Below are 27048 nucleotides of genomic sequence, written 5' to 3'. Positions count from 1 at the left end.
TTATAGGCCGTATTCTCTGGTACGGAAAGTCGCTTGGAAAACGAGGCTCCCCTTCAGGCACTACTTAAAATATATCTATTTTTATATGTTACAATCGAGCTTTCAGTACCGTTCAATAAGAAGCTCTTGTCCACCACTGTACTCACTAAGTATGAATTATTCATAAGAAACGTCCAAAAAATTGTAAACAATGCAGCGACCTTTTTTCGTAACAACTTAGCATCAAATGTGGTGTGACAACTGCCTAAATAGATAAAACACTTCTCGACGTTTCGACCTGTGGACCTTCGTCAGGATAGTTAGTATGACTCTCCTGACGAAGGCCCTCAGGTCGAAACGTCGAGAAGTGTTTTGTCTATTTAGGCAGTTGTTATACTTTGGCGCATTCTGCACCCATAAAATTCGCACCATTGTCACTGTAGATCGAACGAGGCTGGCCGCGTCTCGCCATCATTTTATGGAGGACTTGTAAGAAATCCGGTGCTGATAAAGACACCGCCAGTTCAAAGTGAGCGCATCGGGTGGTCATGCATGTGAATAAGCACCGTATCTCTTAGCCATAGTGTTGCGGGTTAACCGAACCGTGATTGGTCCAAAGAAATCTACAGACGTGTGATAGAAGGCCGGTTGCACGGGCGGTTATTCTTTCGATCGACAGTTCACTCATTAGCTGGTGGCCCACCTTGGCTCCTTCTCGCTTGCACGTCTGGCATCTTCGTTTGAAATGTTTCACCACCTGTCGACCGTGAATTATCCAGAACTTATTACGGGTGGCAGCAAGCACATGATCAACACCTCCATGATTTTCGAGACGATGATAACAATCAACAACCAACTCAGTTAAAGGATGCTTCTGGGGTAGAATAATTGGATGACAAGGGGACACCGACGGGCTGGGCACCCTTGCATAAAGTGACGAAACGTTGAACTTGCGCCATTATGCGTTGAGCTTTTTCCAGGGATGAGCACCGCGTCAGGATTATGCTGACTGGATGTTTGGAAAGATCTCTTTTCGAGCTTGAGACAAACACTTTTCTTGGCTTTGCTTCACTTGGCTCGTGTGTTTCTTCAGTTGGAGTTTCTTTAGGCCAGTCGTCTTCACTCTTCACGTTCACTGTGAGAGGAACTCGGATCCGATGAACCACCTTTTGGTAATAATCTCTTCCTTGTTATCGGGTCTTGACCGAGTACATAGCCAGAAAATTCGGACATAGTTAACATTCTACTTCCGCCTAAATTTGCATATGGTGTCAAAATAAAGCTTCGTGAGTTTATAGTAAACTGTAATGTGCACAATACTAAACGCTAAAAATACACCTTTAGGTCGATTATAATTTGCCTTAATTGCTCGTTGCAGAGCAAGTTAATCTTAATATTTTATGTAGTATTTCAAAATGTTTTATCAGTATTAGTCCTGCATTTTTAAAAGAAGGTTTTGGTCATTTATCATGTTGAATACCATATAAACCGAAAACCGTAATAGCGTAAAAATAAAATAAAAATGCAAGCCGACATAAACCTTTACCAACAAAATATCACCTCAGGATCTTTAATATGACACGAATTACAAAAAACCAGGGCAAATAGCAAAGATGCAATGATTTTCTTAAATTTTGTGACATTTAAGAATGCGCAATATAATTTATAGTTCTGCAAACGAATAATATTTGAACAAATATGCAAATGTGCTGCGGCAATCTGCATATTCCATGTCCGTAATTTCTGGCCATGAGCGTAGTCACTCACATTCAACCGACCTGGTGCATGACGTCAAGACTTCGAATCGGTCAAGGCTTGGATCTCTCCGATGCGATGGGCCACAAAGGGCTTATACCATACAGCAGTGGAGCGCACCCATCCAAGAACGCATTTGCTGTTCGTTCAGAACACATGCCGATGTATAGTTAGTGTCAAGGCTTTACGAACGTACGTTGCTAAACGCGCACCGAGAAGCGCAACTTGCAATTCGAGTCGAGCAACACTCACTGCTTTCTTCGAGGCCACCTTTGTCTTCGCCATAATTATGGAGCACACGATGCTCCCATCTGCATACAGGCTTCAAAGGTACACCACAGCGGAAAGGGCTTTTTTCAAAGCATCACAGAGCGTATAAAGTTCAGAGCTTCTCACCTCCGCTATTCGTCGTTGTATACAACGTGCTATTTTGATTTTTTCTAACTCCGATAGTTTTGACAGCCAGTTTTTCCATTTGCTCAACTGAGAGGGTGGAATAGGATCGTCTCAGTCAAGTCCTAGAAGGCACAACTGCTGAGTGAGGATCTTCGCCTTTATCGTATAAGGGGAACAAAATCCAAGAGGATCGAATATTCCCGCTAGTTTGCTCAGCAAACCTCTCCTAGTGCAGGTTACATCTTCGATGGTGGTCACATTAAAGGTCGGTTCGTCCGAGAGTGTGGTCCATTTTACCCCAAGCATTTTTGCTTCAGACCCATTATTGGCAAGATCAGCTACTGTTCCTTCCAGTCCTAAATCTACCAGATCATTTCCGAGTGCGGCACTCACTTCTGGGGAGTTGGACACCCACTTTCTGAGATGGAGGTCACCTTCAGCTAGGATGTTCTTCACTTCGTTCCCTCGTCGTATCGCGTCTCTTGTTGATTCTGCCGAGTCAAGATAGTCATCGACACATAGACTCTTCGCAATAGCCCTTACAGCTTCTTCTTTTCCCATGCCATAATCGGCGGCTGCACGAGGCGTAATATAGATCACTTCACAGGGTGAGGATGTGTCGCCAAAGGCTGAACGATTCATCTGGTAGGTGTCAACTTTGACACTGTCCTTCTCTCTCCAAAGAAAACGATGGTATCTTGCATCCTATTCACGTAGCCGTATTCGATTAAACAGGTTTGGGCTAGGTAATAGTGCATCATTCAGAGATTAGGGTTGGGCTAGGTAATAGTACATCATTCAAAGATTTTCCATTATATTTGGCTGCGGCGTTGAACACTAACAAGTCTCCAGGTGTAGCTTCTCCAGATGTCTCCACTTCGATTTTATATCTGGCAATCGAGCTGTCTCGATGGGTTTACAGATTGATCCAAGACTCCAAGCTTTGAATGTGACATGGTCATTGCTTCCTTCAGGGGTCTTGACTCTGAGGACCACTTCAGTTGATGCCTTCTGTTTTGCTTCGCAACCAACACCAGAAATTTGAAGAGTTGTTTTCTTCCCCCTCAATCCCAGCTTTCTTACTTCTGCAGTTCTGGGAAACATGAAATGCCTCCAAGCAACTAAAACAAAGCCGCTTTTCTTTTGCAAAGCTTAATCGAGCTTCAACTGACAGTTCCTTGAATTGAGCACAGTTCATTGCCTTGTAGTCACCACTGCATTTTGGACACTTGGAAACTTTTCCTTGATTGTGCAAAGTTCTCCGGTCTCTTCTCTGGTTATCTCGATTGATGTTGCCGGGCGATAGTGCACTCCAATAAGCACTCCCTCTGGCTCCAAACCAGGTGCGGAAATCCTCTAATGTCATTGCGACTTGCTCCTTCCCGACCATGGTACGCCAGGCCTTTGCATCATCTCGTCGTAGCTTGTTGGTTAATTCATGGATGAGGCAAGACACGAAGGGTGACACTCCTCTGCAGTATCTGCGAAATAAAGCCACTGCAGGGGATCGCCATTATAGACTGGGACTTCTTTTCGAACTGGGATCTCCAGGGTCCAGTGCTCTAGATTTGCTTTCACCATACTTCTGGAATTAGACAATCCATTCATCTTCCAGCTGAGGGTCATTATTGCAGCTTTCAACCTCTTGCGGTTCTCCAATTCGATCGAGATGTTTCACATATAGGGCTGCTTTCTCTGTACCAGGCATCTCTCTTTCTTTGGGAGAACAGGTGTCATATGTCCTTGGGCGGTTCCCTTCTTGCTCGCAATTACAGACCGATTCTCGGCTTGAGATTGATTCTTAGCTTGTTTCTCAAGTTGAGCTGCCTCAGGCGTCTTCTGTCGAGACATTTGACTCAATTCTCGCTCTTCTCCATCTTGGTTCTCAGCATCATCTTGGTTTATTAGATATTAGTTTCGAGTTAAAAGGCGCAACGTGCCAACGGCAAAATGCTTCGCGAAGTTAGATCTTTCCCAAGCTTACCACCAGCTTGAACTCGACGAAAACAGTCACTATATAACAACGTTCAGCAATCAGCACATATGTCGGTTTGTTCCTGTATAAACGACTCAACTATGGAACAAACGCCGCGACCGAGATATTCTAGTATAATATTATGCCTTATATAGACACAGCTTGAAGGCCTCACTGGCGTCAAGAACATCGTCGACGAAATTCTAGTACACGGAAAAACACGGAAAGAGCGATAACGGTCTAAGTCTAAATGCGAATGCAGCTTTGTAAACAAGACACTTGAATTTTTCGGTCAAATTTTCTCAGTGCCTTTTTTAAGGAATTTTCACTGGGAGGGCAAGGAACAAGGCGAAACGAAAAATAAGCCAACGAGGTTTGGCAAACGCGCGGGACAGAAGGAAACCTATGTTTAATTGCAAACAATAATTGTAACTCTTTGCAGTGGCCGTAGCCAGTCCAAAAATTCAGTCATGCTATGCTAATTTTTTGGTGTAATTAACTACGAAAACAATGAATTTGTAAAGAAATCAATAATGTTAATAACATGAAATTTGCATAGCATGACTAAATCGTCACGCTGGCTACGCCATTGACTCTTTGTAGTTATAGTTGTACAGCATCTATACACTGTTAAAAATTTTTGTTAAAATAACCAATTTTTTTCTTAGCTACCAATTAAAATTGGTTAATCGAACCTAAAATTTATTGGTCAAGTGCAATTGGTTGATTCAACCATTTGTTTTTTGATTACTACAAAGGATTATTTATTGGTTAACAATTTATAACTATTTAATAAATAGTTATAAATTCGACGGCACAAATGTGACCAATTAACAATTGGTTAGTTGAAAATTCAAAATGGCGGATTCGCGTAGGAGTGCAGTTATCAGTTAACTCATGATTAAATGAATTTAACTTTCCAAACTTCTGTGATATTTTTAATATCACAAGACACACCTCCAGCAACCTCCGCCGATCCAAATTATTAATCAATGTTCACAAAAATTCGCAATGGTTTATTTTTGTCGACGAAAAGTTATATAAAGGTGAAATATGAAATACACAAGACATACGGAGAAAAGTCATTGACTCATATCGTCATGTTTTGACATTGTCATCGGGTAAAAACTAAAACGTAAGTGGTTTTGAATTTGTTATTCTTTTATAGTAAGCTGTTTAATACTTTATTGTATACTCGCTTAAACTATAAATATGGTTGAAGGACATATGTTAAATGTGTGTCAATGACATTTCAAAACGTGTGCGTGTAGATTCAATAATTACTAAATTAGCAAATGTTTATTCCATGAAGTGTTCTATACAGAACCAAATATTTGTCATGAGTCTAATTGAGTACTGTAGAAACATTGTTGCCGCAGACACGCATTTCCCTATTTGACTGAGTGTATTCGAACGAGGATATTATATAATCAAGACATGCACCATAATGCATTCCTGGTAAATAATGGTTTTGATGGTATCAAATTTATAACTATGTCCTAAAAGTATATAATGAGAAACAGCATTGGATCAGAAATTTGGAATGTGTGCCTGTCTGAACACTGAACAGACCTTCATGACTGTATGTTTTGACATAACTTTAAGACATATAACTTCATGCACAACTATTATAACTAGTATATATATATATTATATTATATATATATATATATATATTATAATATATATATATATAATATATATATATATATAATACCATTACTATATAGCAGGAGAATATTTTGTAACAGTCCAGCTTGCAACACAGAAATCTTTTTGGCATGTTCTTGCTAACACCATTTAATAACCATTTAATCTACATGGTTATATATACATAGATATATACATATATATAATATGTATCAGTTATGTGTGAATGGACATACTGTAAGGTATCACAACATAAAAAGCAGCATTTCTTCCCTGTGCACTGATAGGATGAACTAGATGCATTGGGGTGTGAATAAAAAGATCTTCACTGGTGACTAAGGTTGGAGGCTCCTCACCAGCAATTACTTCAAAGGCATGGAAATGATAACTGAACTGTACAGCAACATACTTCTTCAACTGAAAATAGGATTTGTTTGGCAGAGATATAATCTTGGTAATAAGACCAAATTCTGGTGCCTCCTGCTCACGTAAGTAACCAGTGACTACAATTGCTCCAACCATGTAATCAGTACCATTGATAGTAACTTTTTGAGACCTATAAAACATGTGGTAAATGAAATATTATTCAATCATTATCGCGGTATTGTATGTATATAAAAGCTGGGTGTTAAAAAGTAATATTCACTATGTATTTTTCTCCCAGTACTGTGAAAAAATTAATACTATGTATGTGTGCAAAATATTATGCCAAGGGTTAGATCTTTCATTATTTAGTATAATAATACAGTTTACTTACTCATAAAAAGTATCAACAGTCAATATGTTTCCCTCTTTAGCTTGCAAATCAGCATAGTAATCAGTTCTCTGAGCTACAACTGTTTGTCCACTTCCTATAAAAGTGCAAAAATGTAAGTGAATTAACCATTTTCTATACACCTATATGAATTGGATTGTATAATTACCTATTGAAGTTGGTCGCTGGAGGAATGATGAACTTCCTTCTTTATTAACATTTGAATAGTAGCACTGCTGCCCTTGATGACGGGTTGCCATTGTGTACGCCACATTCTTATAATTTCCAATAAAGGAAGCCAACCGTTTAAAATACCGATGTTTAGCTTCGAATCGCATGCACCATGTTCTTTTCATTGGTCCAAATCTACAGCAATGTGACATGTATTTTGATGATGTATTTTTGAATATATACAATAATATATATATATATAATATATATATATATATATATATATATATATATTATATATATATTTTTTATTTTTGAATTTATTAGTTACAGTGTATAGAAGTGCTGAATTATAATAATTAGAATTTTTGTAATAAAGGCCAATTTCATTTTCTAACATGTGAAAGATAACAGATTATATAAATTGTTAGTATTACAACTATAAACTTATGTGTAAATTTGCTGGACTTGATTATTAAATTCCTATCGAGGGTGGCAGGAGAGCATAATTGATTGCATGGGGATGATTATAATGCTAAATCCATTTTCTGTCTTTTTAATTGCCTTAGAAATAGATTGTTTTTACACTCCTGCCTATCATTGAATGTATGAATATGAGACCCTCCCTCTAGTTTGTGTCTTCTGCTGCCATGTGTAGTTTGATTGAGTATTCATGAAATTAATTATTAATCTTTGTTTTCAGGTTTAAACTGCAGCATATAACAAAAGTACATATACCTCATCATATGGGATGGATAGTGAACCATGTAGTGCATCTTAGGGATGATTGATCTTCCTGGATAAATTCGAAGAAATGTATAATGATGCTCTTCAATTAGCCCCTCCAATACACCAATGGCATTCACAGAAGTGATATTTGCAAAAACAATATCAACGATATCTAGGAGCAGGCAGAAAAGCTTCCAGTGCTCATTATCATCAGGGACAAGTGCACCAACCATCAATGGTAAGAATTTGGACAAGCAATACATTTGGCTCGCTAAACATAAATATGGACAAAAATTAGCACTCAAATTAAATCTCGATCAAAGCAATCAGAAAATTAATAGGCAAATTATTTGGTTTAATCAATACAAACTTAGCAGAAATAACAGTTCTCTGCACTCATTTATTAATTATTTCAAGTAGTTAAAAGTTACAGTAGATGTCTGCCTTAATCAATTACTGTACACATTAATCAATCTTTTTATTGATTGGCAATGTTTTGCCTTAAGCACTTAATACTATTGATATCATTTATTTTGTCATGTTGTATAGAATGTAAACTGTTTTTAAAGATTGAGCAATACCTTTTTGTTTGAGGCTATTGTTGTCACTGGCAAGGGTGCGTGGCTGTATCGGTGAGGGCTTGTCACGGTCATACATGTAACCATAGTCGAACAGCTGTATTCGACTATTCAACTGCTCTAATGTGAAACATTTTTCACCATTTATCAGGTGCTTTAACATCTCCTTGCACTCATACTGCAATACCCCTTCCAATATGTCGTGCATAGCATCGCCAGGCAGGCCACAAATGACATGGTAGTATTTTGAGTCACACAACTTGGACTTTCGCTTGACGCCATATGTGACAGAGAGGTCAGGATTAAGCTCTATTTGATCGCACTGATGGTTGTGACCTTCCTTAGAACGTAACTCAAAGTACTTCTCTAGGAACTGAATAATCAGAAAATATTAACCCTAAGACGTTATTACAAACAGAACCATGGCGTACAATTGGTATACAGCGAGTAATTTTTTAGGATGATCCAGATGGCATAGACACTTTTTAGTTAATTTTACAAGTACAAGCATCCAAAATTAATGTAATGAAATAATTCTTATTATAAATATAAGAGCCAAACATATAACATTGATAATTTGGCATTCACCATCGGGCTCTCATATTTATAATAAGAATTCGTTTTCCGCGTGGCTAATCTCTGGCTACAGTAATTAAAGAAATGGTTTGTTTTTTCGTACCTGTGAAGTTATTAACTCGAGGGTTCCCATGCACTCTCTGCACTTTCGATATGAGCCAGGCCCTTCTTTAAACCCACCTAGAAGTTGTGAGCCAAGATTATCGCCACAGCAGTAAACGATTGTCCCTTGTAGTCGTTGTATTCTGCCATCAATTTTAAATCCATGCCCCTCATCCTACGGGAGATTTTTCAGCTTGAGGTCTAATTGTATTTTGTATTCAATTTATCTGCTGGAACGCATGTTACCTTCTCAAGTTCCTTCAGATCATTCATAAACGGCTCCAATATGGCATCTATTCCATACTTTTTAACAAGGGGCACAGTAACAAGTGCAACCAGTTGGATTGCCTGAAGCTGGGACCTGTGTTCAGGGTGTATGTTGGCCAATGTGTAGTAGAAAGCACCTACAAGTAACGCAAATTGAGCAGTCGGCACTAAGTGCGGGGAAAGATACAGCTAATGCTCGCAAAATATTCTTATACAGTAGCTAATGTGTAGAATGTTACTGGAAATTGAAAATATTGTATGAGTGTAATTACCAAGTTTGTGCTTTCCAGTCTTACTTCCGAGTGGATTAACAATTTCTAATTCATCGTAATATAAAATTATTTGAATTGCTTGTGGATTTCTTGATAGTAAGGGGTGGCATCTATATAACTGGCCATCGCAGAAATCTCTCATGTAGCCATCGGTGCTTGCATGTCCGTTTAAAACCTAGTAGTGAAAATTCATGGAAAAATAGATTATTTAATTAGTATTAGGAACAGAGGTTCCTGAAGCAGTTTAGGGCGGCGGGGCAGAGTTTTAGAAAAGGGCACATTCATGTCACTATAGCAACCGCACGAAGATGAAACTTAAATTTACAAGCATGCGAATACATTTTCAATAATATCATCGGTTAGTTTCAATGCGAAAGTAGGCATCATGATTAAATGGTGATTAAGCAAAAGGCTCAAGGCTTGCCCCTCTCTCCCTGGTAGGCAAATTGAAGGGCAGTGGGGGTGACTGCCCCCGTTGTTCCGGCGCCCCGGATTAGGGGTAATTTTTATGAACTATAGACTATGAAAATATAGTATTACATATACAGTATGGACTGTGGTTAAGGACTTACCTGTATAAGAACAGATGGTTGGTTTAGCAACTGTTCTAAAGATTCCAATAAGGGGACATAAGCAAATTCCTCATTAGCCAAAACTTCATTGTACCCCGTTCCAACTCTCCTTCTCTTTGAAACATGACCAAGTAATATTCGAGTTGGTTCCTTAGGTGAGAAAATGAATACGTACAAAAGCATGTTTTATCTACTTTGCCTCTGGGGCCGACACTCAGGGGAGGACAGCTCCGTTTTTCTATCAAAGGGAGGGAATGCACCCGCCTTTCCACAAAACCTTTCACTCACCACCAATGAAAAATTAGTTTTGTGAAATGCTGTTTGCTGATGTTTCGTTTCGACGTGGGCCATAGGGTTCGAAAAAGGATGATCTTCGTCAAATAGGTCACCTAATCCTTCGATTTCAGCAACATCTACTCCGCCTGCTTCAAGTTTCTTTTCCACTTCCTTTTTTAACATTTGGACTGTCCTTTTTACGATCCCAGTTGTTCCTTGCACAACGGTATCTAGTGATGTTTGTGTGAGAAAGTTGGTTTCCTTGAGTTTTAATAGGTAGAGGGCGTTAATACGTTTCGTTTCCGCTGATTCATCTGCAACTCCATTTGAGGGTTGACCCCAACATTTCCCTCAAAATTGTCAAATCCTTCTGCATCGTCATGAGCATCTACCAGTTGTGTTATCGGCTTCTTGAGATCAATGGTGTTATGACTACGACGAAGATGACTTTTATAGGAAAAAACACGGCCAAATGTAGATTGACATCCAGGTACTTCACAGGTAATGTGAATACCAGGGTCATTCTGGTGGACCAAAACTAAATGACTAACCATATCAGATATAGCTGCAGTGAAAAAATCTCCACACACTTGGCATTGAATACGATTCATTGCTTTCCCGAATATTCTGTTTGATAAAACTATGCGGTTATTAGTGATTTTTCCGCTACATTTTTTTCGAAAAATATTCAAAAAAACTATAACTTGCTTCTCTTTCAAATTGTCCAGCCAATACTCCTTGTAAAATTGCGCGGACTCCTTATATGGTTTTACGCGGGTCATCATGGGATATTCGCGCTAAAAGTGAAGTCTTGCTTTCTCTGTTTCTCGGCGCTTCGCGACAGCTGTTTCATGCTTGATTCTTCGTAGCTTTTTACTTGAAAAAAACATGTCTTTGTCGTTAGAAAAGACTTCTAGTGCGGAAGACGTTGTTTTGTTTTTAGAACGGAATGGTTTTTCAGATTTGGTGGACGAATTTGTTGGTAAATATATTGCATTTTGCATTTTTTTGAATTGAATTTTGTTTGCTGTTTTACAATTTATATACTCGTCTCCACTGAGAGTTGCAGTGTCTACTGCCTATGGTTTGCTATGCGCCGTTGCAAATTGATGTATATGTACAGTATATTCTCAGTATACAGTATATCAATATTCTCATAAGGGGTTAACCCTAAGGCATAACACATACAGAAATAAAATAGAGTGTTAATAAATGACCTTTGTTAATTAAACATTATTAACAGGTACTCATCACACACAAGAGCAAAGAAAGCTAAATAATAAATTAAGGCAGTGCAAATTAACAATATCAAGACAGAAAAAACAGCTACAGAGACTTCGGCAGGCAATGAATATGAAGAAGAAAAAATCAAAGACAGATAGAGAAACAGCACTCCATCTTACTCCATCAAATCCATCTTACTGAAGATCATTGACGACTTAACATCACTGGGTCTACATGTTGAAACAATCATCTCAGACTTGGGTTCCAACTTTCAAAAGTTATTACGAGAAATGAGTATCACACCAGAGAAGCCATGGTTTGTTCACAAGGGCAAGAAAATCTTTTACCTCTTCGACCCACCACACATAATAAAGGCTGTACGAAATAATTTAATGAAATACAACTTTCATTTTGGAGAAAAGATTGCAAATTGGGATCATATCCAAAGTATATATGAGCGTGACAAAGAACAGACAATTCGATGCTGTCCCAAACTGACAGAGAAACATCTCCATCCAAATGGTTTTCAGAAAATGAAAGTCAAGCTTGCAACTCAAGTCCTGAGTCATACAGTGGCCTCAACAATAAACATGTACATTTCATTTGGTGCTCTTCCCCAATCTGCTGTGGGCACCGCTGAGTTAGTATCAAATTTTGATAACATTTTTGACTGTTTAAACAGTTCCACACTTAATAGTTCAAAGATGTACAAGAAACCAGTCTCAAAAGATTCACCTCACCACAAATTTATTGCTGATATGCTAAAATTTGTTGCATCAATCAAGGTTATAGATAAAGAAAGTCAAGAAGATGTCACAAACAATTTGAGATGCTTGAAAGGTCTCACAATGACTTTAAATGCTCTATGTCTATTATGGCAACATCTCAGTACAGATTATTCATTTGAATTTCTCCTTACAAGACGGCTTAATCAAGATGCCCTTGAAAACTTTTTTGGGTTAATCAGGCAGCAAGGAGGAAACTCTGACAATCCAACTCCATTCCAATTTATCAGAGCCTTTCGAAAGCTTTTTGTGGATAATTACCTCACACCACTAGTAACTGGCAACTGTGCCGATGACCTTGGTGAATATCTAATTGGAAAACATCCTGAGAAGCCAGCTAACATACTACAACCAGCCACAACCAGCAATGACCAGACTAGTCCAGAGAATTACACTGAATTTGAATCAATCAACACTGACTATAAAACAGATGAAATAGAACAAAACTTGATTTGTAAAAATGCAGTTACATATGTTTCTGGGTATTTGCTAAAGAAATGCCTTAATAAACATAGTTGTTCAACATGTGAATCGAGCTTCAAAACGAAGAGATTTGATGACTGCAGTCAACTGCTCTGCTACTTCAAGACATATGACGGCTTAACATCATCTCAAAGGTTGACAATTCCACAAGATGCACTTGTCAGGTATGTCTCATCAATGGAGAAAGTATTTGTCAACGAATTTAACAGTTGTATTGAAAGACCAAAGATTGCAAGATATATCTGTTCTCAAATGCCTGAGCTATCCAAACACGGACAGTGCCCAAACTTCCCTGAAATATATTTAATTCAGTTGTATGTGAAAATGAGGCTGCACTATGCTTTGAAGTTTGGCAACAGGGAGCTAAGTTCATCAAAGAAGAAAAACAGAAAATATTTTAAAGTTCAGCATTTATAACTTCAGCATGTATATAATTCTTATTGGAAGATAGCTTTCCATCTTTTCGATTGAGAGGCCATTGGATTTTCGATTGGATTACAAATTTGACTTGCATGCTCATATATGAGTATTTATACTGTATTACATTGCCATTTTTATGGCTAAATAAATTTATGACTAAAGAAGTATTTTCGTGCATTTTTCATTTGTAGAAATGACACATCAATCATGCTTGTTTTTAAATAAGCTCATATGTTTTCTGGATGGTTCAACTTATATAATTTATTTGATGGAAAAAATAACTGCTTAATTTTATCGGCGACCATGTGGCATGCATTCAGCGTGATAAAGAAAATCATTCGCGCTTGTATCTCTTTAACCTAACGCATATATTTTTTACAAAAAAAGAATCACTTACCGTTTGTTTTTAAAATTTAGGCGCAAAAATGGAGATCGATAGAGCCAGCTTTAAAATATTAACATTTTTCGTCTTTCGAACACCTTTTTCCCTTACTTTAGAGTCAAAATACACTTGCCAGAGCAATTTGCGTGGCGCGTGGAATGGCGTAAGCAGGGGGACAGCAACATCAAAGGGTTCCGCCGCGAGTTCCATAACTGTATATCATTAAACTGTGCTACAGTGCTTCCGCTTCCAGAAATATATTTCCATACTTCTCTTCTCACATACCAACAATACCAAGTACCCTCCAAACACCCCAACCCACACAAAATTTTCCAACTATTATGTCACCATCCCTATGCTTAACTAATCTCGCTTAAACGAGGCGAGGGGTTGCTGCATGCATGTATTTCTAGTAATTGACTATAAAGCGTTATATATATATGATCTTGATTCCACATTTCACTTTTCCTATAGCCCTAACCTTGAGGATATGAAACCCTGAACCCTTTTCACAAAGCCCTAGCCTTGAGACTTGTACTAGGCTATAAACTTCCATTTACATCTAAGATATATGTTTGAAAATACAGAACTTTCAGTAGCTATGTTTTAAATGCCTATTATGCAGGCATATTAAGGCACAATTATATCTTCCTAGTGTGTCAGTTTAAGACTTTTCCTTGTTGTTAAGCCCTGGTCAAACGAGAATGAGAGTTGATGAGAATTGAGAAGCGAGAGTTTGCACGAGAGTTTTCCAAAGTCTTCATTCGATGGTCAAACGAGAATAAGAGTTTTGAAGCGATAGTTGACCAGATGTCACCGTGCGCGTACCAGGGATATTTTGTACTATTTTTGTATTCATTTTGTGCTATATTTGTCTGATACCACAAAATGCAAACTGCTAGCTTTTTTGCAACTCTTATCAACTTTCATGACCGATCAAACGCGCCTGAACACTCATCAGCTCTCATCAAAATTTGAACTAGTTCAAAGTCGATGAGAGTGCACGAGAGATTAAAATGATTCGATCCTCCGTCTAAGCTCGGGTAAAATCGTCACTCTTGGTTGAGACTGGCTACATCAGCAGGGGAGGTATTGGCAAACAAAAAGAGGGATTCTTATGCTTTGTATATATCTTTTATTTGTTCCAGCAACCAGCAGTACGGCACCTTGTCTACCAAGTACCTCTCGTGTAGGAACCACAGAAAGCTCATATATGCAGCATCACATGTCCATTTCCGAGAATACAACAGACGTTGTTACAGACACTTCGGATGACCTCTTCTTTCTGAATGGTGAGTTAACATTTTGAAATAACATACATGAATATAACGGATGTTCTTATTGGTCAAAGCCCGTGTTTGGATCAGGCCATCCAAACACAGAAATTTAATGCGCTAATTTAGATAAAACTTTGTGTACATTTTGTACATCATCATAATTTGTATATGAGTCCGAGTCCGTCTGTTAAAACATCATAACTTGGGGTGTCTGAGATAATGGGGCATAGGTGGTCGAATGGTTTCAGAAAAAAATAGTTAAAAAAGAATATTTTTACTATTCACGCGTGAAATACACGTTGAAAACCGCCAAGGAAAAGACCATTTTCGCTATTCGCTCTAGTTTACAATAGCACTCGAGAACCTTTTTGCTAATATATTTTGCTGATAATATATTTTAGTTTAACCGCTGATACAGACGATGAGAATTCTGTCAGACTAATTGAAAGCGATCGAGGAATGTTTTCCGTGGAATATGAACCAATCTCGTACAGCGAGGAAGAAAGACTGACAGCATTGCAAGGCTTTTACTCAGGTAACTGAACACATACACTACGCAAATAAGAACACTCATTGCAGGGGCCGGTTGTTCGAAAGGCGTTTAGCTTAAACGGTGGATAAGCTAAAATTTAAAAATACTCTTATAGAACTTATGAGTGACTAAACTTGCATCTTATATGCATTAAATATGTACTTCAAGTGAAAATTAAACAATTTACATCGAAATATTTCAGCTAAGTTGTTCAACAAATACATAATTTTGTTTTCCATTTTGAACTTATTCACCGTTTAAGCTAAACGCCTTTCGAACAACCCGCCCCAGGTTAGTTTGAAGCCTGCTTTTAACTGATGTAAACAAACCAAGCGGTCGACCCGGGTTAGTTTTCGTAGTGTAAACGCCAGGGTTTTTTTTAAGAAAAATTTAGAACTGCACATCTTGCATTTGCAGATTAAATTTGTAGATTCAGTGTTATAAATCATTCATGGGAGGGAATATTTTTGGAAGTTTCGAAAACCGAAGAGAATTTTGTAGGTTAAAAAGCAAAGAAAAAAATGAAAACATTTTCGTTATTGCCAAAATTTACTATAAAAACTGAAATAAATATTCTGGTATACTGCTTATGTTATTGAAGCTGTATGTAATCCATTTGTATTTAGATATTGAAAGGTCGCCAATATTTTTTTCAACTGCACAGTTTTTGTTTTAGAATTGCACAAATTGATTTAGAACTGCACATTTTGTGTAGAACTGCACGTTAAAAAAAAACCTGGTAAACGCGGCTTAATTTTCACTTTATCTACTGTACAGTGGAATGATACTAAAAATCAACCAAAAATGACATGAATGTGCTATGTACTGTAGTTTCATACTAGTGTTTATGCCTTGAAAATATCCTATACAAAATAGCAATATACGAATTGGGGGTTGCAGGACGTTGTTTGAATTGAGTTGTTTGCATAAAAAAAGGAATCACCCTCTACTTTTTTTCTCAGTTCGTGCGAATATATTAGCTTATAGTTTCAAACGGGGAAAAGAGGCAACGAGAAACAGCTGAACGGCTTGAAGATTGGTGCTTTAACTAAGTTAAAACCGTCGAAACGCAGTGTTAAGTTGTATTTTTGAATTGACCAATTTTACTCCTGATTGCGGCAAACAAGTTTAGATAAAGGTTCGTTAATTTAGGCTAAACGAAATAGCCCAAAAACTGGTTCATTAGCATTTTAAGCAAGTCCGCTTGTCTCTCGTTTCAGAAGGCACAAGCGACTACGAGGGGGAGGATGGAGGTGACGAGCTGAAAAATGGGGAAAATTTCGACTTGGAGATAGATAAGGATGATAAATGGCAGTGTGGGTTGTGTTAAGTAAGAAATCATCCAAATGAATGACGAGACGCTGTGTCCGCTGTTTGTCTATCAGACAATATTCGTTTCCTCCTGTTTTGAATAGGTACGTTGTAAGGTTACCAGGATGTGGAGTTTCTTCCTGTTGGAAGGGTCTAAAACCACCCAATTTAAATACGGTCTTGAAACACGGCCAACCACAAAGTGTCTAAAGCGAGTTAGTATTTGATGCTGACGAGTTAATGCTATCAGACGAATTGTTTAATTATGCAAGAAATTCACTGTCTTTATATCATGGTTTTTAGTAAGGCTACAAGGTAACGGCGATAACATTAACCCCATTGCCCCAAGGAGGTTTTTGAGGATCTCAAGATTTGTCGCTCACTTCGTTAAAGACTCCCTTACATTGAAAAGGCCGATCAATTTTGGTCAGTCATAACAAATTATACTTTCTATTAATTAACAGAATTCAAACTGAAACCTCGCAAACCCAGATAAACCCAGTAACTGGTAAGTTATTACTTAGCTAGTTTCACGACCAAAGGCAAATTTCTGGCTTGAATAGACCTGTCCCAAAAAGAGCAAGAGGCCTATTTCGAGTTACTCGAAAACGAGCTTGGTCAGATTTTCTCTGCTGAATTTAAAGTTATTTGTTTATTTTTACACTTTGCAAGGCCTGTTGCAAGGCTACACATAAACGAAGTTTTTGCAAGCGAAATTTAGAAATATAAAAGTGATTTTGAAATTTTGACAGCAGAAAACCTGGCTATAGCCTCGTCTTCTCGTAACAGGCCTTTTTTCTCTTTTTGGAATAAGGCTATAGGGCTTGATAGACTATAGTTACAAAGATGTCAATGTCCCAGCATATAAGTATATATATATACATATACAGAACAGGTAAAAGTGCTTGAGTATAATTAAAAATATCAATCAAAATATATCAAAGTAAGTTTCAAAAATTAATGTATTGTATATGTCAATCACATAGACATGAAAGTCTCGCTATTGCCGTGCCGAGCGCATTCAATTCGATGTATTGTAGCTGATTATCTGTTGTAGGAAAATTACCTGCATAATTATTTACATTAAAACGGACGACGTAGCACTTCTAAGATATCTATTTTTGCCAATGTAAACCAATGCCAAAATAAAGGCGAAATTTATAATTACACTAAAGCAAAGTAAGAAAAACTATCGCGTGTCACTTTCTAGACCAGGGAACACATCCAAGAGAACATTAAAAATTGGCAAACAATCGCTGTAACTGTGTATTACTGTACATACAGTTTATTTAATTAGGGTTGTCCTTCCAAAACTTTAAACGTTTAAAAATGATCTTGTTTATTTAGTTTCGTAATCTATGCATATATAATTGTTTTGGAAGAAAAACGTTAAAGAGGCCGATGAAACAAAATTTTACCCTGGGCGATGCAAGTGTTTATGGTTGCATTCCAGTTGATCTGAAATGGCGGGAAAGGACTAGGACTACTTGCCACATAAAAAATCCATTTCTCGGTTGAAACAACTTAATATCTCGTGTAAGAAAAAAACAACTTTATTTTATAACTATACTTTATTTTGGTGTCAAATTTATATCAGAGCTACACTTCTTATAACTAAACATAATCCCAAAATTTCAAATGGTTCCATGAAGAATAACAAAAGATATAATCGATAAAACACTGCAGAATGGATTTCTATTTTCAAAAACTTTCTGAGCGCTGATTGGCTGAAATATGAGCATATAAGCGCTGATTGGAATATCACCTGGCCTTATAAAGATCACTTGAATTAAAAATATGCGTACGATAGTGTGTCTTGTTTTACAATGCAACCACAAACACTTCATGTAAAATTTTATTTCTTCAGCACCTTAATCGAATAGCTTAAGCTATAAGGTAAATATATACGTCTAATAACACATATGAAGAGCTGGTTGTACAATGGCATGGTAGTTCTATCCATCCGATAGTGATTTTCTACCCGTTGTAAACATGCCTAAACGCGATGAAACTACAGGCTTTTAGCTAGTATTTATTAAAGAAAAGTCCCAATTTGGAAATATAAAGGCTTGGTCCGTATAATCCAACAACGAGAACACTATCTGATAGGATAGAACCGACCTTGGAGGATCAGTCATCGTATTAATCAACCTCGTCCCCAGGTTCTTATTTGTAACGCGCTTAGGGAAATGTGAGAAGAACCTGAGATTGAATGCATGCGTAACTAGCGAATTTCCTTTGGTGCTGACCGAACTAAATGCTGGCGTACAGAAATTTCGCATTTGTACTTTTTACGTTAAAACGTGCGATTTGTCTGTTGAGGAAGAAAGAACCACGACTTGAACGTATACTGGAACGTATATTTGGTTTTTCGGTTTTTTCGTATTTAAAATAAATAAAAAACCCAATCAAAGCATGACTTATTGTGCCAAACTGAGCCACAGATATTATAAAATCTTCGAGAAATGTTTAAATATTTATTTTCATGCCATAAAAATTCCAACATGTGGTTAAAATTTTAAACGGAGTGATTATAAGGAGCCATTCATATCCATTGTAATTACTAGAAATAACCGTCAAGGGCACATAAAATAAACCAACCGGCAGTTTAGAGCGTTTAAGGTTTAGAGTGGGGCTACGAAGAAGACCCTGGGGACGAGGTTGAGTATTCATATCGATATCTAAACCGCTTCTAAACTTTTTACGGCATAAAAACTATTAAAAGTTTTTAAATTTGTGTATTCTTGAATAAAACGCAAAGAGCTTAAATAAATTATATAGGCTTTGCTTAAAAAACTGAAAATAACAGCTGCGGAGAGCAAAAAAAATATGACACTGAAGTCTTTTTTTAGTAAATATTTTATAACAGAAAAAAATAAAAGTGGAAATGATGATAAAATAACAAGTGCTCCCAGTATATATAACAAAAATAAAAACAAAAGCCTTCGTCTTTCTTTCTTCGATTGAGTGTAAAAATTCCACTGTTTGAAACGAAAATACACAATGTCAAAATACTTGTTCTTTAACTGAAGTAAATACAAGGCGATAATGGTTTCGAAAACGGTAATTTTTTTGCGTTTGCGAATCTTTTACTCGAGTTAATGCAATGCTTTGATGTAATACTACTCTTTGATTGCACGCACCCCCGTCAGAAATTCCATTAATGCCTGGTTTCTGTCCTATACGTACATACCTTTCTTAAAGGTTTGACTTCCACCTCCATACAAAATTCTTCCTGGCAGAGTTCACATTTCGTCGTTTGTGAACTTTCTATCCATTGTTGTAGGCAACTCTGGTGTGTGAAGGCTAATGTGCCAGAGCACAAACATGGTTTGAAAAATTCGTCATCTTCAGTTCGCTCGCTGTGGCAAATTTTGCAAACATCTGCTGTCGAAGTACAGGGCACACTTGTCTACAATTGATTAAGTAAAACAATTTACTCAACTGGGTGGATTATACACATACCTTTGCCTTTATCAGGGCGATAACAGGGGTGTATTGGAGGGCGGAGGGGGGGTCTCAGCCCCCCTGTTTAAAATTCAATGTCGAGGTGAATACATATATCACAGAACCTCCTTTTTATGTAAGATTGAGCGTATATCACAGAGCCCCCTTTGGTAAAATTTTGGCAATACACCCCTGGGCGGTAAGAGCGGGATATAAAAACGATATCGCCCTGGGGGCGGTTGTTTCAAACAGCGTCTTTGTATTTTATACAGTATCTTTGTATTACAGTTAAAAACATTTAGTTAGCTTCTTGCATAAAACGATAGACTTGCTCAGTTTTTATTTTGAACTTATCCATGGTTTAAGCTAAACGGGCTTGATACAAACGGCCCCTGATATCGTTTTTTCCCGCTGCAGAAATTCAAGATGGCGGCCACGCGAGAGTGTTGCCCAGTGAACTCAAATAAGGCTGGAACGCTCACTCTCTGTCTTTCCCTCATTAATGAGTGAAGCAAAGATGGCGGATCATGAAGCCTCTCTTGTAGGTACGATCCAGGCCTCTGTCGCGGAAACTTCCAAGGCAAAATCCGAATTCCCGCCATTTCACCTACGAAATTTCTGCGTGGAGGCCTGGATCGTACCTACAAGGAAGGCTTTATGTTCCGCCCTCTTGGCTTCAAACTTCCGACAGAGTGAGCGTTCCAGTCTTATTTGAGTTCACTGGGTGCCACTAGCATAGTTTTGAAAAATTTTTGTCAAAATCTCGATAAACATATGCTTTTTTTGCGTCTTTAAAATTAACGTTTTTAGTTTAATATCTAGGTTAACCCTAGTCCCCACTGCTTACTTACCAATTTGGAAGGTTAGGTGCAAGCTGTAGTCCGAGGTGGCCCGGGAACGAAGCAAGGTCGCAGGTGGCCTGGGAACTAGCACTGGTACTTGGATTAGGGAAAGATCCATGCCAATGGTATCTTGAACTGCCAACCACACTCGGATAGCTTGCACCCATCACACCAATGTAATTGGTGGTAACTAATGCTGCTTACCTTTCTTGAACAGGGTGGGACGGCGGGTTTTTAAACTTTTTGTTAAGCTTGTTACACTTTGCGTGCCGAGCAACTAATGACCGCAACGCGAGCGAGCACGCAATATAACACGTGGGCTGACGCAGCGCACCTCGACAGGAACACCTAACTTCCGGATCACGCGTGGTTTCCTCGCTATTAACTTTGGTTATTGAATAACCTCATTTAATATCTAGGTTAACCCTAGTCCCCACTGCTTACTTACCAATTTGGAAGGTTAGGTGCAAGCTGTAGTCCGAGGTGGCCCGGGAACGAAGCAAGGTCGCAGGTGGCCTGGGAACTAGCACTGGTACTTGGATTAGGGAAAGATCCATGCCAATGGTATCTTGAACTGCCAACCAAGAGATGCTGCAAGCATCACCCATCCAAGTACCTCGCAAGCGAAGCGCGAGCTATGGGCGCCGGCCAGAGGATGGCCCAAATAGATTGACCAAGATAACGCGCTGTTGTTGGATACAAACGACAAACCGTACTAGCTGCGGAAACGCAAGATAGATTTGCTAAAATAATGCGCTGTCGGTGGATACAAAGGACACACAGGACTATCTGCGGGAACGCACGATAGATTTGCTAAAATAATGCGCTGTCGTTGGATACAAACGACACCCCGTACTATCTGCGGAAACGCAAGATAGATTTGCGAGAATGACGCGCTGTCGTTGGATACAAACGACACACTGTGCTATCTGCGGAAACGCAAGATAGGTTTGCGAAAATGATGCGCTGTCGTTGGATACAAACGACAAACTGTGCTATCTGCGGAAACGCAAGATAGGTTTGCGAAAATGATGCGCTGTCGTTGGGTACAAACGACACACCGTACTATCTGCGGAAACGCACGATAGGTTTGCTAAAATAATGCGCTGTCGTTGGATACAAACGACAAACTGTGCTATCTGCGGAAACGCAAGATAGGTTTGCTAAAATAATGCGCTGTCGTTGGATACAAACGACAAACTGTGCTATCTGCGGAAACGCAAGATAGATTTGCTAAGATAATGCGCTATCGTTGGAAACGACTCACCGCAGGAACGACAAACGCAGACGCACACAATATAGGCTCAAAATGATGGTGTTGGCTGGCGAGACGACCGAGAAAATATACTAGCCGAATTTATATGGTGTGAGGCGCTGGCGGCCAAAGACAACGTCGGGCACGACAACGACCGACGCATACTAACGGAAAAGACGATCGATTAGACAAGATTTCGTGGTGTTTTTTTTTTGATTTTATTTTTTTTTTTTTTTTTTTCATTATTAATACCACAATTATTACTATTTATAACCCAAAGAATACATTAACAACAACTAGTGCAGTGCATATATAAAACTCCGTGTTTATGTCAAAAGGTGTTGACAAGGTGCGTGTTAAACTGCCAAACGGGAAGCTACGCCCTCTAGGGTTGCCGCAGGTGTTCTTATATACAATTGATACGCGTCACTAATCCAGCGGCCAAGTGTTTTGATCAAATGGTCGGGAATGCCAACTGCGGCGGCTGTGGTTGCGGCGCCAATTCGAAAACTATGTCCGGAATAATGTCCGGTTTCGCCGATACGTAACATCGCCTCTTTGAGCCAAGTACAAAACTTGTCACGCGATAAAGGTTGTCCGTTTGGAAGGGCGAATAAAGGTCCTGGACTATTGCCCCGAAGATGAAGATAACTCATCAGGGCTTAAAAGGCGCAGATTTTTGCTCGGGAAGCACCAATACGCACAACGTGACCCTTACGAAACTGATCCGTTTTAGACACTTTAATATTTATTAATACCACTGTAGGGTTAATGCGCTTATCAACTTGGATGTCGTTCAAGGACAAATTGAGATTAGTATCAAAGCGCGATGAGCGTGTTGTGAATTCGCCGCACCGCAGAAAGCCAAAAAAGCCTGTCAAACAAGCGGCCCAAAATAACGCGTCCATATACTTTGTCTGGTCGATTAGCTGGTGAAGTTTTCGTAAAACCGAAATCGTAATAGGTAAACGTTTTTGAGTCCCAGTCCCTTGTAATCTCTTTATGCTCCGCAGCACTCGTTCCAGACGAAAGCAGTTCTCTAGGGGGTTTTTGAAACCGTGTTCAATGTGCAAAGACCGAACTCCAGAGAGATATACTTTAATTGAACTGGCTTTGAGAGAACGAGATAAGTGCCCGGGACATGCGCTGCACAAACTCGAAAGTTAAATTTTGCGGAGACCAGAAAAAGGGCACGAACCAAGTGCATGATGTTGTTATCTTTAGACGTGCCTGACTGTAGTATGTGCACCACGCTCTGGTTATCACACCAGAATTTTATGCGCTTATTGGCCCATGCTGGCCCCCATAAGTGACATGCAACTACAATGGGGTAGAGCTCTTTGTACGCCATGCCCAACGGTTGTTGAGCGGGTAGCCAGTGTTGGCAAAACCACGCGCCATTATTAAATACCCCAAAACCCTGTTTTCCCGACGCGTCGCTGGACAGTTCAAAATCGGGCAGGGGAGCCCAATCAGGGAGGTCAAAAAAGTAAAGGCCATTCCAGGATGGTAGAAATTCCGACCACCATTTTAGGTCTAGTTGGCAATCTCGGGGTATGCGAATAGACTTCCAATAACGTTTGGAGTCTCGAAGTAGGTTGATGAGGCGGCGCAAAAATGTTCGGCCCGCCGGGACAACGTAGCAGGCATGATTGAGTTTGCCGATCAGAGATTCTAGCTCTTTGCGCTTGCAGTACGTTTTTCCTGCCCACCGCCGAATAAGCGTGAGCAGATCAGACAGCTTGTCCGGAGGCAAGCGCGCTGTCATTCGCAGGGAATCGAGTTCGATTCCTAGGAAGACCAAACACGTCGTAGGGCCCTCGATCTTGTCCGGGGCCAGGGGGATGCCCGTGTCATTCGCTGCCCGTTGAATAGCTTGTAACGAGTTAGCACAGATGGGTGACGCCGAGGGGCCTAACGTAAAATAATCGTCCAGGTAGTGCAAGAGATCCCGAACTAGGTAATTAGTAATAAGAATCCACTCAAACAAGTCCGCCAAACTGTTAAAAATGTAAGGGGCAGAGCGAAGCCCGAACGGCAACGCGAGATCAATAAAATAATGGTCGCGCCATTTCATTCCGCAAAGGTAATAGTCGTCAGGGTGGATCGGAACAATGCGGTATGCGCTTTGAATGTCAACTTTTGCCATCAACGCGCCTTTTCCGGCTTTGACGATTAGACGTATTGCATCGTCAACCTTGCTATAACAAACAGGGAACTCGTTCTTATCAATGCCGTCGTTGACACTGTGCCCAAGAGGGTGGGATAAATCTAGAATAAGGGCGCCACGAATTTTCTCTGTTTTTGTTTGGGATAACGCCAAAACGGCTTATTTGGAAATTCGCAAATGGTGGGTTTTCCAGCGGGCCAAGAACTCGACCCGCCTGGATTTCGGTAGTTAGGTATTGATCAATTACTTCACCGTGTTCAAGTGCGGACGGACAGTTGCTAGTAGCAGATTTAAGTTTTACTAAATTAGAATGAAAACCTACGCGAAACCCCTCGCGCAGACCAGAAATGACATAGTTAACCTTAACTCTATCTGAGTGACCAAGCAATTGCATCTCGAAGTTGTCCACATGAATTGGGAGTTAGCCAGCGAGTCCCGGGGGTTAGTAAACAATTTAACTGGGTTTATATTAAAATATTAAAAAATAACGTACGATGCAAGGTGCTATAGTGACCAGTGTCAACGTCTAGATCTGGAGCGATTGCGAGCGTGGTCGGGGGAGGGTCGGCGTCTATCGCGAGGTGCGGGTGGGTCGTGGTCGATGCGGCGATGGAACTGGCCGCAATCTGGGACGTTGCAAACGTGGCGAAATCTACAGCGTGACCGCGGAGAAATGCACGCCCCTTGATTCCACGAGAGGCAGAATTGTGGGCTACTAGGATTCCCACTCGCTTCGCTTCGGGGCCCAAACGGCGTAGACTCGACGTTCGAGCGGCGACTACTGGAAAAACGCGCATTCATCGCTGACGTGTGAAAGTTGTAGAGATCGGTGCGCATGGTACTCCAGTCCCGAAGGTCGTTCACTTCAGCTTCGCGGCGAAAGGCGCGATCGTAATGGAACCAGGCCCGACCGTCGAAACGCTTGGCTGTCCGAATAATCAGAGCCATGTAAGCCAGCAAATCGCGTGCCCGATGGGGGTGAAATGTAGCCATCACCGATGTATAGCTATTGAAGCACTCGACCCACGAAAGAATGTCTAATGGTGGTTTCTTTTCACGGGCCGACTTCGACAATGGCACGATCGACGAGCCCTCGATGGTGAAGCTGGTCGTGTCTGAAACAGGTTCGTCGAGGTTCTCCGGGAGAAGATCGCCCATTTCGACGAATTTGTTCTGGAGAATTTTCGTGACCAGCTTCGGTGGAATTGGCGCACGGCCGGGGCCCAAGCTAAACGCTTTCTCAGGACCGAGGTGGGGAGTCATCGACATGTTAGTGGCATGGAGAGAAGAGAGAATAGGGGGTTCGTTGCCGGAGATACATGCGCTCACTGCTGGCCGGGTTGTGGGCAAGGAAGAACTTGGCTCGGGGATAGTACTACCGCTTAAAGCCGTAACAAACGAAGGAGCGTATAACGTACCTTGCTGAGACGAGTTATCTTGGTGTGATGTAGCAATGGAAGTGGACGGGAGCGCATCCCCCAACTGTTCCAAATGCGTCGTAGAGTGCTGGGACGACGTGGACGCAAGGTTAGCCATGGCGTTCTGAAGCCCTGAGAGAAACTCGGGCGACTGAAAAGCAGCGCTCCAGTTGATGTTGGTCCCAGTGGCAGCTGGGGTAGAAGACTCGATCTCCCAAAGACGCATCAGCCGTGTGTGAATCCATTAAGACGAAGTTTCGATACTTGCGATATAACTTTTTAAACTTTTTGTTAAGCTTGTTACACTTTGCGTGCCGAGCATCTAATGACCGCAACGCGAGCGAGCACGCAATATAACACGTGGGCTGACGCAGCGCACCTCGACAGGAACACCTAACTTCCGGATCACGCGTGGTTTCCTCGCTATTAACTTTGGTTATTGAATAACCTCATTAAAACTTCAGGAGAATGTAGTCGAATTACCGGCGTTTAAACCGATGTAATTTTTATATTATTTTTATTTCTAATTTGCAAGATATTCAGGCCGTAGAAAACGTTGTATTATATTTTAGTAAGAAAACTTGTCAAAATATTAGACCATGCATAGGCAGCCCAGACTTTTCGTAGACTCACGTACACGCGCGAGCGCCACGAGAATGAAGACATGTCTGGGCTGCGTATGGTTTGTTCCAATATTTCGTACTCGAAAGCCCAACGACTACGAAATTTGGCCATGTCACAGATGAATACCCAGTGGCCGGTTGTTCGAAAGGCGTTTAGCTTAAACGGTGAATAAGCCAAAATTTTAAAATACTCTTATAGATGTTATGAGTCACTAAACTTGCATCTTATGCATTAAATCTGTACTTCCAGTGAAAATTCAACAATTTACATCTAAATATTTCAGTAAAGTTGCTCAACAAATACATAATTTTGTTTTCCATTTTGAACTTATCCACCGTTTAAGCTAAACGCCTTTCGAACAACCCGCCCCAGATGTCTCTCTTGTCATTAAAAAAGCATAAGCGCTTGCTCAGCAAGTGACTAGAGGCATCCCCCCCCAAAATTTCAAAATGAAGCAGAACTATTTTATACATGAAAAAAACCTACTCTCATTTGCTAGAGAAAGGGACTGTGTAGTTAAACTTTTGTCTGAATCCATCATCATCTATACGCGCGTTGGAAAAGTGAGTTAAGAGTACCTCGTTTTAAATATTGTACGAGTGTTTTATCTTTTTTTCGATTGTCGTAGGAGAGGTAAATTATAAGCAGTAGAAATCTACATAAATTCAAACATATTTCTTAAATTTTATTTCGGGGGGTGAATGCCTCTAGTCACTTGCTAAGCGTGCGCAGAAAGCGATGCGCAGTGACGATTCACTTGCTAAGCGTGCGCCAGTCAGTGACTGGCGCCAGTTCACTGGTGTGCGCAGAAATCGATGCGCAGTGA

General features: G+C 39.8%; 2 protein-coding genes across 2 annotated transcripts; both read right to left on the bottom strand.

The window, feature by feature from the left end:
- Positions 1-5971: 5971 nt before the first annotated feature.
- LOC114533089 lies at positions 5972-7577 on the bottom strand. The gene is made up of 4 exons (XM_028554672.1): positions 7419-7577; positions 6679-6875; positions 6513-6591; positions 5972-6311 (listed from the first exon to the last, which is right to left on the bottom strand). Exons 1-4 carry the CDS (start codon positions 7454-7456, stop codon positions 5972-5974), a joined length of 654 nt encoding a protein of 217 aa, XP_028410473.1. The 5' UTR covers positions 7457-7577.
- A 618-nt stretch (positions 7578-8195) lies between these two features.
- Positions 8196-10017, bottom strand: LOC114533088 (the record flags this gene model as incomplete). Its single annotated transcript, XM_028554670.1, has 5 exons — positions 9777-10017; positions 9205-9379; positions 8912-9069; positions 8667-8840; positions 8196-8360 (listed from the first exon to the last, which is right to left on the bottom strand). Coding segments are annotated over exons 1-5 (855 nt in total), but the record flags the coding sequence as incomplete, so codon positions are not given.
- Positions 10018-27048: the final 17031 nt, after the last annotated feature.

Source organism: Dendronephthya gigantea, unplaced genomic scaffold (genome assembly GCF_004324835.1).
Source record: "Dendronephthya gigantea isolate DGI-Jeju-01 unplaced genomic scaffold, DenGig_1.0 000085F, whole genome shotgun sequence".
Taxonomy (NCBI): domain Eukaryota; kingdom Metazoa; phylum Cnidaria; class Anthozoa; order Malacalcyonacea; family Nephtheidae; genus Dendronephthya; species Dendronephthya gigantea.
This window is presented reverse-complemented; position numbering and strand designations above follow the sequence as displayed.

Coding starts and splice junctions, on each gene's coding strand:
- LOC114533089 (XM_028554672.1), bottom strand. CDS start 7,456: ATGCACTACATGGTTCACTATCCATCCCATATGATGAG. Junction 6,876..7,418: donor TATCCATCCCATATGATGAG/GTATATGTACTT, acceptor ACATTGCTGTAG/ATTTGGACCAATGAAAAGAA. Junction 6,592..6,678: donor CCAGCGACCAACTTCAATAG/GTAATTATACAA, acceptor GTGGACAAACAG/TTGTAGCTCAGAGAACTGAT.